General features: G+C 44.7%; 1 protein-coding gene across 1 annotated transcript in view; it reads right to left on the reverse strand.

Moving 5' to 3' along the window:
• Positions 1-13,038, reverse strand: part of ABCA4 (ATP binding cassette subfamily A member 4) — a 135,289-nt gene that overhangs the window by 88,552 nt on the left and 33,699 nt on the right. The window contains exons 7-9 of the mRNA XM_008074610.2: positions 3,899-3,988; positions 1,431-1,671; positions 306-445 (exon numbers count right to left, since the gene is read on the reverse strand). Coding sequence (XP_008072801.1) covers positions 306-445; positions 1,431-1,671; positions 3,899-3,988 — 471 coding nt within the window. The remainder of the gene's footprint in view (positions 1-305; positions 446-1,430; positions 1,672-3,898; positions 3,989-13,038) is intronic.

A 13,038-nucleotide genomic window follows, 5' to 3' on the forward strand; every position in this document is an offset into this window, starting at 1 on the left:
CTCACTGTTCCTGTGCCTAGCCAGCCGTTTCCACACCGTTTCCACTCTGTCCTGTGTGGCATGGGCCTAGCATCTCTGTCTTCCCACAAGGGAGGTCGGGGAGAACGAACTGTTATTCCATGTGAGACACCTAACCTCACCCTAGAACAGTGCCCAGCACATAGGAACTGCTCAGTCGATCGTGCACACACATATGCATGCATACACACACACACACACACACACACACACACACACACACACATACTCTTCTGAGAGGTCCCAGGTGTAGGGCAAGTGTAGGGCAAGATCAGTTGGGCTCTTACATTCTTGAGTATCCTTCGTGCTGCAGGGGAGTCCGGAGTGAAAAGGATTTTTCCCATCAGCAAAGGCTTTGCTGTCCTCCAGGCTATTTTGGTTAAAGGGTTTGACTCCAGGCTATGGATCAATGCATTACAGAAGGAAGCTGCCAGGAGAGAAGGCAAGGGCTTTACGGAAACTCCCCTCCTCATAGCTAAACACTCATTAGTGTGTCCACATCACATGTCTGATTCAACTCCATGCTGGAGGGTTTGACGAATAACCTAAATTAACAGGCTGTGCCCACCAATAACAAGCTCACATTAGTAACAAAATGCCACGGTGCCTCTCGATAATGGCCTCATCAGGGAAACAAAGACTAGGGCTTGCCCTGTGGTTTATTCCACTTTGGGAGAAGGAGAAGCCTGCTTGGGATTATTGCTAGGAACAGAGGCCATTCTTAGATGAAAGGGACCGAGAGGCCAAACAAAGCCCCCTTGGAATCTCAGCTTGAGCCCCAATCACTTCCCTTCAATTAGCTGCTTTGCTTCTTTGTTGTGTGTGGCTGCTACCTTGGGGCCCAACTACTTCTGCCATGTCCTTTGCTGCCTCTTTTCAGTTTTTAACTAGAGGGTCACTCAGTTGCATTTCTTCTCCACTTCTCCCTCCTCTACTCCACAGGTGCCAGATAAATTTTTAAAAAGCGAAAGGTAAGTAACCTTGCCAGGGACATGCCATTTGGAACATAATTCAGTTCGACACACACAGATTTTCATTGCACTGTGTTTGCAAAAACGTACTGCAGCCATGTTTACTTGCCAGGGCCCTTCTGACCTGCGCTTTGCTTGCAGCTCTCTGAGCTGCTTCCTCATGCATCATTCCCTTCCTCTGGAACTTAACCCTAGTTCAAGTACATCAGTGGGAAATGTCCCCTTGTTCCCTTTCCAAGTGGGCCTCGGTTCTTTCCCAGGCTCACAGCCAGAATTCTCTCTGCAGCTGCCCCCTTTCTACCAGGGAAAGTGGACTTTCTGGGAGAAGCCTTTTTGCCAAAGGCCACTCAACAAGACAAGGCAGAGTTGACGCTTGGATGTGTTAAACCATCAGCTTAACTAGTATCAGGGCCGGTGTGCAAGCAAGGCTCAGAAACTCACTTGTCCTCTTGTCATAAGAATAGATGGGATCCTTCCTTGTGGAGTCAATCCCCAGGAAGGCCTTGTAGTTATTGTCTTCATACCAGTTGAAGGAGAACACCCGAGAGCCGCCACCTTCTGGGTAGCCACACAGGAGGTCCGACAGGACGCCCATCAGCTGTGTGAAGGTCCCTGGCCCGCCACTCTGCATGAGGGGTCTGCTCACCCAGAGTAAGTCTTGAACGCTCGGTCGGCGGATAAACTAGGGCAAGGCAAAGGCTTCGGATTATTTCAAGGCAGCCAGAATCACACCTCCCAGGAAGCCCAAGTTCCAGTGTTTGGGGAGGCTTCCACATCCATGTCAGACTTCCACATTTTTAAAAGAAAACACCCAGGTTCTCAGCCATCCTTAATCCAGCTGTGAAAAACCAAAACCTAACACCATTTACTCAGGGACCAGGAGAGAGCTAGGAGGAGCTTTAAAGAAGATCAAAGGGTATACCCCAAAGCGTTTCATTCTTTCAGTCCCTTTATTTGAATTCTTAGGGAATGTGTCCTTAGGCAAACTCAGAGAATCTTTTCCTGTCAGTCAGCTGTTGGGTTCTGTTATCCCCCCAGGCAGGAATATTGGGTAACAAAACGATGGAGAAACGGCTCTGTTCTAGAAAGGCTGGGTCAGAGCCTTTGGTTAAATCGTTTAGAAATTAGTTTCTTATATTTGGAAGATTAGCTTTTTATTAATTCAATTTTACCAAATATGAACTCTTCCACTTCCCTGAAATGTGTGGTTTGTGGTTTTCGTGTGTGTGTGTGTGTGTGTGTGTGTGTGTGTGTGTGTTTTAAAATTCCAGAAAATACAGAACAGATGAAGTCTCTGTTCTTGGAAAAGCACTTTTAAACTTCTGTGCCAGCTGAGAGGAGGTTGCAGCTCCCTCCTCCCCATAAGGTGCTGATAGTGCTTGCTGGCCTCATCCTTGAAGGCAGATGTGGAATGCCAAGACTCAGTGAGGGCTGCTGGCTTGCCAGTGTTTTGGCTCCTGTAATGCCATCTGGTTTTGCCTAATGGGAAAATACAAAACGAAAATAATGCCGCTTTTATTCCTAAAGCATACCTTATACACTCAGGAATCTATAAAACCATTAGGACTCACAGGAGACTGAAAACAGTTTACCAACGGCAGTCAGCGATGTTTACCTGTCATCCCTCTCTGTCCACATGCCAACACTTGCCCTCTGAAACTGATGAGTGCCGGGCAGAATCCACACAATGAGTCATGCCCATAATCACAGTCTGTGCTTCAATAAAGTCAGAGTCTCAAATTGCTTCAACAACAGTGAGTCTTGAGACAATCTCATAAGGGCTTATTATCATCATTACGTTGCTCATTTAGTCAAAACACTCGGAGATGAAGGGGCTAACCTCGGGTCAGATGGTCTAAATTAGTTAATATAAACGGGACTATCTGCTTCAACCCAGTCCACGAAGGATCAGACTTGTTATCTAGGCAGGCAAGAAAACTTCTGGAACTCCTACACAGAACTGAGGGTGCTGCTATGCTTTGGGGATTTTTTTTTTTAATATTCTCTATCCACTTTGACCCTATTATGCTGATATGAGTTTTTAAAATGCCACGAAGAAAAGAATGTTTAACAGAAACTCCCTACAGTGGAGTCTGGGTTTTCCTGTACAGTTATGTGTGTGCTCTGCGCAGGCTGTGCTTGGCTCTATAAAGACAGATTCCAACTGTGCAGTTTTCCAGGTTGGTTGAGCCCAATTCAGCTGGGGATAATGAAGGGGAAAGTCTGGGGAAACTGTTTCACCATTTGCCTCCCTTCCATAAGACTCGTCGCTCTCAAGGAGGACTGGTGTTTTCCTACCTCTCTTTTCCATAGGGCAGTGACCACATCTACCTGTTCACCATTGTATCCCCAGCTCCTCTCTCTAGTGAGTGGAAGAGTCAACATCTATTGATTCCTGTGCAACCAGATGTTAAGGAAAACATGCACATCTTTTATAAAACAGCACAAAAAGCCAAGTGTTTTCTTTAGGATGAAAGGCGTCGGTGCAGTGTAGGTAACACACTTGGAATAGGGCCTGTAAGCACTCTAAAGATGTAGGTTATCATCATTGATGGATATGTGCATGTGGATTTTAAGCCTCTAACCAGTGAAGGATGTCTCAGTACTGTAAAGACTTGGGTGCAACTGCGAGTCCTCTGATGCTTTGTGCTGCATGAGGAAGTGGCTTATTCCCAGTGGCATTTCTCCCTGGGTTGGCATCAGCAAGATGGTTCCTTTCTTTTTGCCTCTTACACAAGAGGAACACAGATAATTTAGGACATGAACAGGTGCTTTGAAATTGCTAGATGGAAAGATCAAACGTATTTTTCCTTGAACAGGTTTGAGGTACAATTAAATTATTTGACATAAGTGTAGTAAATGGTGGAAAGACATAATGAAATTATAATTACTACCATCAGGCCACTCACCTCTTGAATTCTTGGCGACATATCAGATAAGATTCCTCCCCAGGATCTAAGATTGATACCTTGAGAACGGCTGTCTAGGAGTGTAGGAAGCTGTAATTGACAGGAAAAAATATTTTATATATATATATATTTGTTTGTAGTTATACATACACACAGGTACTATCTGATCTCCTATATGCTTGAAAACATTCCCCTCTTCCTTCTGATCGCAGAATTTTTTCTACAAGATTGTTTTTAGAAATGAAATCATTTCATTTAATTGAAAAAATTAAAGGTTCCCCTTCCACATTGTCCTGATGAACCTGTCAATCACAAATAGCTCCATGGTCACATTAGATATGCCAAAGGGAATCGGATTGCTGGTTTGGCAACATCAAACAAGACGCCTGGAGGAAGGAAGGCAGAGCGCAGGCAGGTGTGGGGGAGGGCTGCCCACTGTTCACCGCAGAGCCTGGTAGACCTCCCCAAGCTTCCTCATCAATGATCACATCTGTTCCCTCTGTGTCATTTGCAGACAGTGTGTGTCTCTTTCTCTGCACAGCCCTATTCCTTCAAGGAAGATTGCGCTGCTGCTGGGAGGAGTCAGGTAGCTTTGTTCAGGGGACCCAGCCTGTGAGATTCAATGGCTAGTGCCCTACTAACCCGGCAGGGGTCCGGAAGCCCACAAGTTCACTGCCTCCAAGCCCCAGAGCTGGCTGTGAACATCTGGCTTTCTGGAAACTAAGTTCAAGTCCTGCTTGACTTCATTCTCGTTTCAAAACTGATGGACTCCTGTGGGAGTCTTTTACGACCGAGTTCTAAGTTTCAAGACCATGGTTTTCAAACTCAAGTGTGTGTGCACCCCGAGTAGGTGCGGGTGCACCCCGAGTAGGTGCGGGTGCATCCTGGCGTTAACCGACTGGACTTGTCATCCCCATTCACGTATCTGTGGACGACCAGCCTCGGCTGTTAGTTGCCAGGGTGGCTCCCCTAAAGGGGGTCGGGCAGGTCCAGCTTGCAGGAAAGCAGACAGGCAGGTGGACTAGGCCTTGGCCAGCCACGCTTTCACTTCCACTGCGTGTGGATGCCTCCTTCCCCTGCTGTGGGGACAGATGCTTTTCTGCCCCGGAAACTGTGGAATAAAGTCAGCCTCACTCAGGGCACATTAGCACTGCAGGCTGATTTTCTAATTATGAATTGAAAGGCTCCGCTGTGTCTGAGAGATACAAAGCAGAGGGAAGAGAATTCCAGAGGGAAGGGCAGGATCTCTGCCTGAGTATGGAGCCTAGGCATGGGCCCATGGGACTTCCCTTCTGCTCCCTGTGTGCTGGCACAGCACTTCATTCCTGTCCCCCCCCCCCCCCGAAGGTGGGGCTGAGAGGCGTGGGCAGGAAGGGGGGAGCAAGCATCAAATCCTCCCTCCCAGCTCTCTTCTGGAGGTCCTTAGAGATGGAAAGACCTGAGAGACATCAGCAAAATGCCACCTGTGCTTCTGAGTCTGATCTGAACAAACCAGCCATAAAATCGGGAGAAAGTGGACTCAGACTGGGTGTTAGATTACACTCAAGAACTGTAATAAATGTAGCTGGGTGTGATCAACATTGTGATGTTGTTAAAACAAGTAAGTTTGATACTTGTCACCTAATATACACAGTTGGCTCATTTGTTATGTTTATTTTCTGTCTCTCTCTAAGAGAACGTAACAGAATTTTATCTGCTTAGTATTCTGAGGTATCTCCCAGTGCCCAGTACAGAGTACGTACTCAATAAATATTTGTAGCAGGGGAGAGGCAAGATGGCGACGGAAGCCGTAGGAGTGTGGAAGTCTGTGCAAAGGCGTGTGAGTGCCCATAAAGACAGTCTGTGTGAGTGGATGAGTGCCACTGGGGGGGTGAAAGTCCGTCCAAGGGAGTCGGTCCCGAGGCTCCCCTCCGGAGGCGGCTGCAACCCACCCCTGCCTTGAGAGCGGAGGCCTGGCGTGCAGAATTGCCAGCCATTCTTGGGGGTCTTTCGGGAGGAGGCGGCGGAGGTCAGATGCTCTCAGCACCTGGCACCTGGCCCACGAGGCAGTGGGCCGGGCACTGGCAGAGAGAACCGAGGGGAGGGCGTGGGGAGGAGATCTGGGGCTGGGCCCCACCGCCGGCGAGGAGACGCCGACCACTGCCACCTTCTCTGTCCCTGGCTGGGCAGAGACCTGCATGGGTGCCCTCAGCTCTGTTCAGCCTCCAACCTGGGACCCAGAGGCGATCGCCGCACCCCCTGGGATCGACCCTTGCTGATCCCGAGAGGAAACTTCAGGAGTGGACACGGAGGGATGGATGCCCCATCCCCACACCGGACTGGGTGCAGACACGGCCGGACCTGTGTGGGGGACTTGGCGGCGGCAGCAGCAGCGGTGGACGAGCTGGGTGAGGCGGGATCCGATTCACCTCCTCCCGCAGCAGTCCGAGGGCCGGGAGCCACCCGATCCACCCGCCCCGAGCACGGAGGCGGGACTGGAGAACGGAGCCCGCTCCCCACCCAAGCGGTGGCCAAAGGCGGCCGTGGGGCTTGGGAAAGGAACCTGAAGCTCCAAAAACGGCCACAGAGGGAGGTCTTTTTTCTTTCTTTCTTTTTTTCCTGTTTTTGTTTGTTTTAGTACTTGTTTTGTTTGGGTTTTTTTGTTGTTGTTGTTGTTGTTTTGTTTTTCTGTTTGCATATAGGTTTTGTTTTTTTTTTTTGAGTTGGAGTCTCACTCTGTCACCCAGACGGGAGGGCAGTGGCCGCTCCCGGCCACCGCAGCCTCGACCTGCTGGGCTCCGGCGATCCTTCTGCCTCAGCCTTCCGAGTAGCCGGAACTACAGGCCGCGCGCTACTGTGCCAGGCTAATTTTTTGATTTATTGTAGAGATGAGGTCTCGCCAAGTTGCCCAGGCGGGTCTTGAACCCGCGGGCTCAGGCAATCCACTCACCTCAGCCTCCCAAAGCATGGAATTACAGGCTGAGCCACCGAGCCCAGCTGCATATAGGTATTTGCGAGGGCCAGTGCATCATCAGCTTTTTTTGCTGTTGTTTATTGGCGTGTTTGTTTGTATGTTTTTGTTTTTTGGTTTGTTTTTGTTTGTTTCTTTGTTTATTCATTAGTTGGTGTGCCTATCTGTTTTTCTTCTCCTTTTCCTCTGTCTTCATCTTCCTTTAGTCTCCTTTCTTCCTTTTTCTGTTCTGCTCCTTTTACTTGTGTCATTTTGCTCTCAGGGGGGCATATATACGCCCCCACCACATGGACAGATTATAAAGTGGTGGGAAGTAGGTTCCAGGGGACCGACATACCTGTCAGTGGATGCTGTGATCTGCAGACAGCTTTTGAACCACAGCTGTCCCACCATACCTTAATCAGATCTCAAAACTACCAAAAGCAAAACACCCATACCCAGTCAAGCTTCAGAAATGAACAAATCAAGAGGATCTAGATAAGGAAGAACAGGGGATTGAGCAAGGAGAAGTGAAAGTTATCCCCCATCACTGAGCAACAAAATTAAAGGAGGAGGGGAAAGGGGAAGGAAAACCATCACAAATGATGAAGAATATAACAAGAATACAGGTCTCACACAGACTCCTGGGAAGACAGCATCTGAGAACACAGACTTTGGAACTCAAACAATGAAGAGCCTCCAGAATGACTGGTTTCAAGCCACAAACCCAGAGGTCAAGATATTAATAGAGAATGAACAGAGATGAGGAGAGATGAGAAGAAAGAATGAAGGAGTTGATAACTGAGATGATGGCAATGAAGAATGCAGTAAATGAAATAAATAACAAACTGACAAGCATGGAAAGCAGAATAACCAAGCAAAAGATAGAATCTCAGAGTTTGAGGGCCAAAATATGGAACTAACCCAAACTGTTGAAAACATAGAAAAGAAGCTTTAAAAAATGGAACAAAATCTCCAAGAGATGTGTGATTATTTCAAGAGGCCAACCTAAGATTAATTGGCATTCCTCAGGTAGACAGAGAACAGAGACCACCCTGGAATACACATTCCATGAAATTATCCAAAACCTTCTCTCATCTCATCAGAGATATGACCATTCAAACACAGAGATTCAGAGAATCCCTGGAAGACATCAAATGAGAAGACCAACTCCTAGACTCATAGAAATCCATTTACACAAAGTAGGTATAAAATAAAAAATCCTAAGGGCAGCAAGAGAGAAAGGTCAGACTACCTTCAGGGCAAGACCAATTAGAATAGCAGCAGATTTATCTACAGAAACACCACAGACTAGAAAAGACTGGAGTCCAATCTTCAAAGTTCTCAAAGATAAACAATTCCAACCAGTAATTTTTTACCCAGATAAGCTAAGCTTCATTAGCAATGGAGAATCAAAATCTTTCCCAGACATTCAATCCCTAAAAGTTTATACTGCTTCCAGACCAGCTCTACAAGAAACACTTAAGAAAATATCAAACACAGAAAACAGAAAAAAAGAACGACCACACTCTTCCCAAGAATACAGGAAAAAGACTGAAAACACATATATCGATCCAAGTATCAAAAGAAGACCAACAAACAAATAAACAAAAAACAACAACAACAAACCCTATAAGAATCTCATGACAGGAATAAACCTTCACATCTCAATAATTAGTCTGAATGTGAATGGACTGAATGCATCACTGAAAAGATATAGAATGGCTAACTGGATAAAAAGAAATAATGCAACAATATGCCGTCTTCAGGAGACTCATCTCACCAGAATGGACACACAAATACTCAAAGTAAGAGGATGGAAAACAATTGATCAGGTGAACAGAACACAAAAGAAAGCAGGAGTTGCAATCTTAATATCAGAAAAAATATTCTTTAAGTTATCAAAAATTTAAAAAGATATGGAAGGCCACTACATAATGATGAAAATTCAATCCATCAACAAGAAATATCCATCCAAAACATATATGCACCCAACATAGGAGCACCAACTTTTATAAAGAAGCTTATAGGAAAACTAAAAAAAGACATTGACTCAAACACTTACCATAGCTGGGGACTTAAATACCCCACTGACAACCCTAGATAGGAACCTCAAGTTGATGCTTGATCAAACGGACTTAATAGATACTTACAGAACACTCCACCCAAGAACCATGGAATATACACATCCTACTCATCACCACATAGAACATACTCCAAGATCAACCACATCCTCGGACATAAATCAAGCATAAGCAAATTCTATAAGATTGCACTACTGCCACGCACCTTTCCAGACCACAGTGGAATAAAAATAAATATCAACACCAGCAAAGCTACCCCCAAACTCACAAAGACATGAACTGTAAACAGCATGATGCCAAACAACTCCTGGGTCAACATAGAAATCAAAGTAGAAATGAAAAGATTTCTGGGAGCAAATGAAAGAAAAGACACATTTTACCAAAACCTCTGGGATATCATGGTAGCAGTACTGAGAGGGGAATTCATTTATTTACAAACACAAATCAAGAAAATGGAAAGAGCACAAGTTAACAGCCTAACAAATAACCTAAGGGAGCTGGAAAGACAAGACCACCAAAACCCTAACTTCAGCAGAAGAATCCAGATTAACAATGTAAAAGCCCAAATACAGGACATAGAAGACAAAAATATCATAGAAAAAAATCAATGAAACAAAAGCTGGTTCTTTGGAAGGATAAACAAGATTGATGAACTCCAAGTCAGATTGACCAAGAAAAAGAGAGAAAAAGCACAAATAAACACAATCAGAAATGCAAAAGACAAGCCAGGCTTGGTGGCTCAGCCTGCAATCCCACGCCTTTGGGAGTCTGAGGTGAGTGGATTGCCTGAGGGTGTGGGTTCGAGACCCGCCCGGGCAGGCGAGACCTCATCTCTACAATAAATCAAAAAGTTAGCTGGGCATGGTAGTGCACGCCTGTAATTCTGGCTACTCGGAAGGCTGAGGTGGAAGGATCGCTAGAGCCCAGCAGGTCGAGGCTGCGGTGACCGGGAGCGGCCACTGCACTCCAGTCTGGGCGACAGAGTGAGACTCCAACTCAAAAGAACAAAACAACAACAAAAAAAACAAAAACAGAAATGCAAAAGATCAAATCACAATGGACCATGAAGAAATACAAAAAGTTATCAGATATTACTATGCACACCTGTATGGAGACAAACTTGTAAACCTAAATGAACCCTGAATTGTACCCCACAATTTCAAAATAAAAATTAAAAGAGAGAGAGAGGAAAAAAAAGAAAACCTAAATGAAATGGAGGACTTTCTGACATCACACAACCTCCCAAGGTTGAAACAAGAAGAAATTGAGACATTAAAAGACCAGTAATAACCCAGGAAATAGATTCTGTCATAAGAAAATGACCCACAAAAGTAAACAATAAATAAAAGTTCCGGACCAGATGGCTTTCCAGTAGATTTTCTACAAAACATACAAGGAGGAGCTGATACCAATCCTGTTGAAAGTATTCCGAGCAACTGAGAAAGAAAGAACTCTACCCAAATCATTTATAAAGCTAACATCCACACTGATATCCAACAAAGAAAGACCCAACAAAGAAAGAGAGGTACAAGCCAATATCCCTGATGATCATAGATGTAAAAATACTCAACAAGATTCTAGCAAATCAGATCCAACAACACATCTCAAAAATTATCCACCATGACTAAGTAGGCTTCATTCAGGGGATGCAGGGCTGGTTCAACAGCCACAAGATCATAAATGTAATTAAATACATCAACAGATATAAAAATAGGAATCACATGATTATATCATTACATGCATAAAAAGCTTCTGATAAAATCTAGCATGTCTTCTTGATAAAAACCCTTGAACACCTAGGCAAAGAGGGACTGTACCTCAAAATAATAAGAGCCATCTATGATAAACCTGCAGCCAACATATTGCTAAGTGGACAAAACCTGGAAGCATTTCCCCCGCAACTGGAACAAGACCAGGCTGTCCATTTTCACCCCTCTTGTTCAGCATAGTATTGGAAGTCCTAGCTAGAGCAATCAGACAAGAGAAGAAAATCAGGGGTACCCAAGTACGGAAAGAGGAAGTCAAGTTTTCCCTCTTTGCTGACAATATGATTCTATACCTCGAAAATCCAAGAGAATCTGTCAAAAACCTTCTTTCACTGATAAATGACTTTGGCAAAGTCTCTGGTACAAAATCAATGTGCAAGAGAGTAGCATTCCTACGCACCGAAAACAAGCAGGCAGAGAACCAAATAAAAAGCACAATCCCATTCACAATAGCCACAAAAAGAAAAAAAAAAAAAAACGGAAAATGAATTACCTCGGTATCTTCCTAACCAGAGAAGTGGAAGACCTTTACAACGAAAACTACAAAACATTGCTGAAAGAAATCAAAGATGACACAAACAAATGGAAAATTATTCCATGCTCATGGGAAGAATCAACATTGTTAAGACGTCTATCCTACCAAAGCAATCTACAGCTTTAATGGAATACCCATTAAATGACCAGCATAATTCTTCTCAGACCTGGAAACAACAATACAGAAATTCCTATGGAATCATAAATGATGAACAGGCAAAACAATCCTTAGCAAGAGAAACAGAGCAGGAGGTGTCACACTTCCAGACTTCAAACTCTACTATAAGGCTACAGTAATCAAACCAGCCTGGTATTGGTACAAGAACAGGAACATAGACCAATGGAACAGGATAGAGTTTCCGGAAGCCAAACTTCAATTTCTCAGCTAACTCATCTTTGACAAAGCCTCCACTAACAACCACTAGGGAGAGAAGAACTTATTCAGTAAATGGTGCTGGGAAAACTGGCTGACCACATGTAGACAATTAAAACAAGACCCCTACCTATCACCATACACAAAAATCAACTCTAAATGTATCACAGACCTAAAACCTCAAACTATAAGAACCTTAGAAAATGCAGGAGATGCCCTTGTGGAGATTGGAACTGGCAACTAATTCCTGATTAAAACTCTAAGTGTCAGCTGGGCTCGGTGGCTCAGCCTGTAATCCCGCGCCTTTGGGAGGCTGAGGTGAGTGGAGTGCCTGAGCCCGTGGGTTCGAGACCCGCCTGGGCAACTTGGCGAGACCTCATCTCTACAATAAATCAAAAATTAGCCGGGCGTGGTAGGGTGCGCCTGTAGTTCCAGCTACTTGGAAGGCTGAGACGGAAGGATCGCCGGAGCCCAGCAAGTCAAGGCTGCGGTGGCCGGGAGCAGCCACTGCACTCCAGTCTGGGTGACAGAGTGAGACTCCAAGTCAAAAAAAAAAAACCAAAAATAACCTCTAAGTGTCCATGCCATAAGAGATAAGATAGACAAGTGGGACCTAATCAGACTGAAAAGTTTCTGCAAAGCCAAAGAAACCATCAAGAGAGCGAGGAGTTAGCCCACAGACTGGGAACAAATATTTGCTGACTGTATATCTGACAAAGGCCTAACATCTAAGAGCTACAAAAACAAAAACAAAAATACAAGCAGCCCTATTAAAAAGTGAGCCAAAGATATGAATAGACACTTCTCAAAAGAAGACATATGAGCAGCCAAGAGATACATGAAAAAATCCTCAGCTTCACTAATCATCAAAGAAATGCAAATTAAAAGTACACTGAGATACCATCTAACTCTAGCTGGGGTGGCCATCATCAATAACTCAAAAAACAACAGATGCTTGAGAGGAAGCGGGGGCGTGGGGGGGATGGGGGATAGGAGGAAACACTTCTACATTGTTGGTGGGAGTGTAAACTAGTACAACCTCTGTGAAAAACATTGTGGTAATTTCTAAGAGATCTAAAAATCAACCTCCCATATGACCCAGCAGTTCCCTTTCTGGGAGTATACCTGGAGGAACTCATTCTACAAAAAAGATACCTGTGCACACATGTTTATTGCAGCCCTATTCACAACAGCAAGAAATGGAACCAATCGTGCTGCCCATCGAAAGTAGACTGGATTAAAAAATGTGGTACATATACATGATGGACTATTATGCAGCTATAAAGGACAAAATTATGAACTTTGCAGCAACTTGGATGGATTTAGAGTCTATAATACTCAGTGATCTATCACAGAAACAAAGAACTGAGTACCAATGTTCTCACTCATAAGCGGACCCTGAACAATTATCATAATACTATAAGAAAAGGGTTGGCAGCAGTAGGAAACTGCCA

Source organism: Carlito syrichta, unplaced genomic scaffold, assembly GCF_000164805.1.
Source record: "Carlito syrichta isolate Samal-C Ts95f unplaced genomic scaffold, Tarsius_syrichta-2.0.1 Scaffold316502, whole genome shotgun sequence".
In the NCBI taxonomy this organism is placed as follows: Eukaryota; Metazoa; Chordata; class Mammalia; order Primates; family Tarsiidae; genus Carlito; species Carlito syrichta.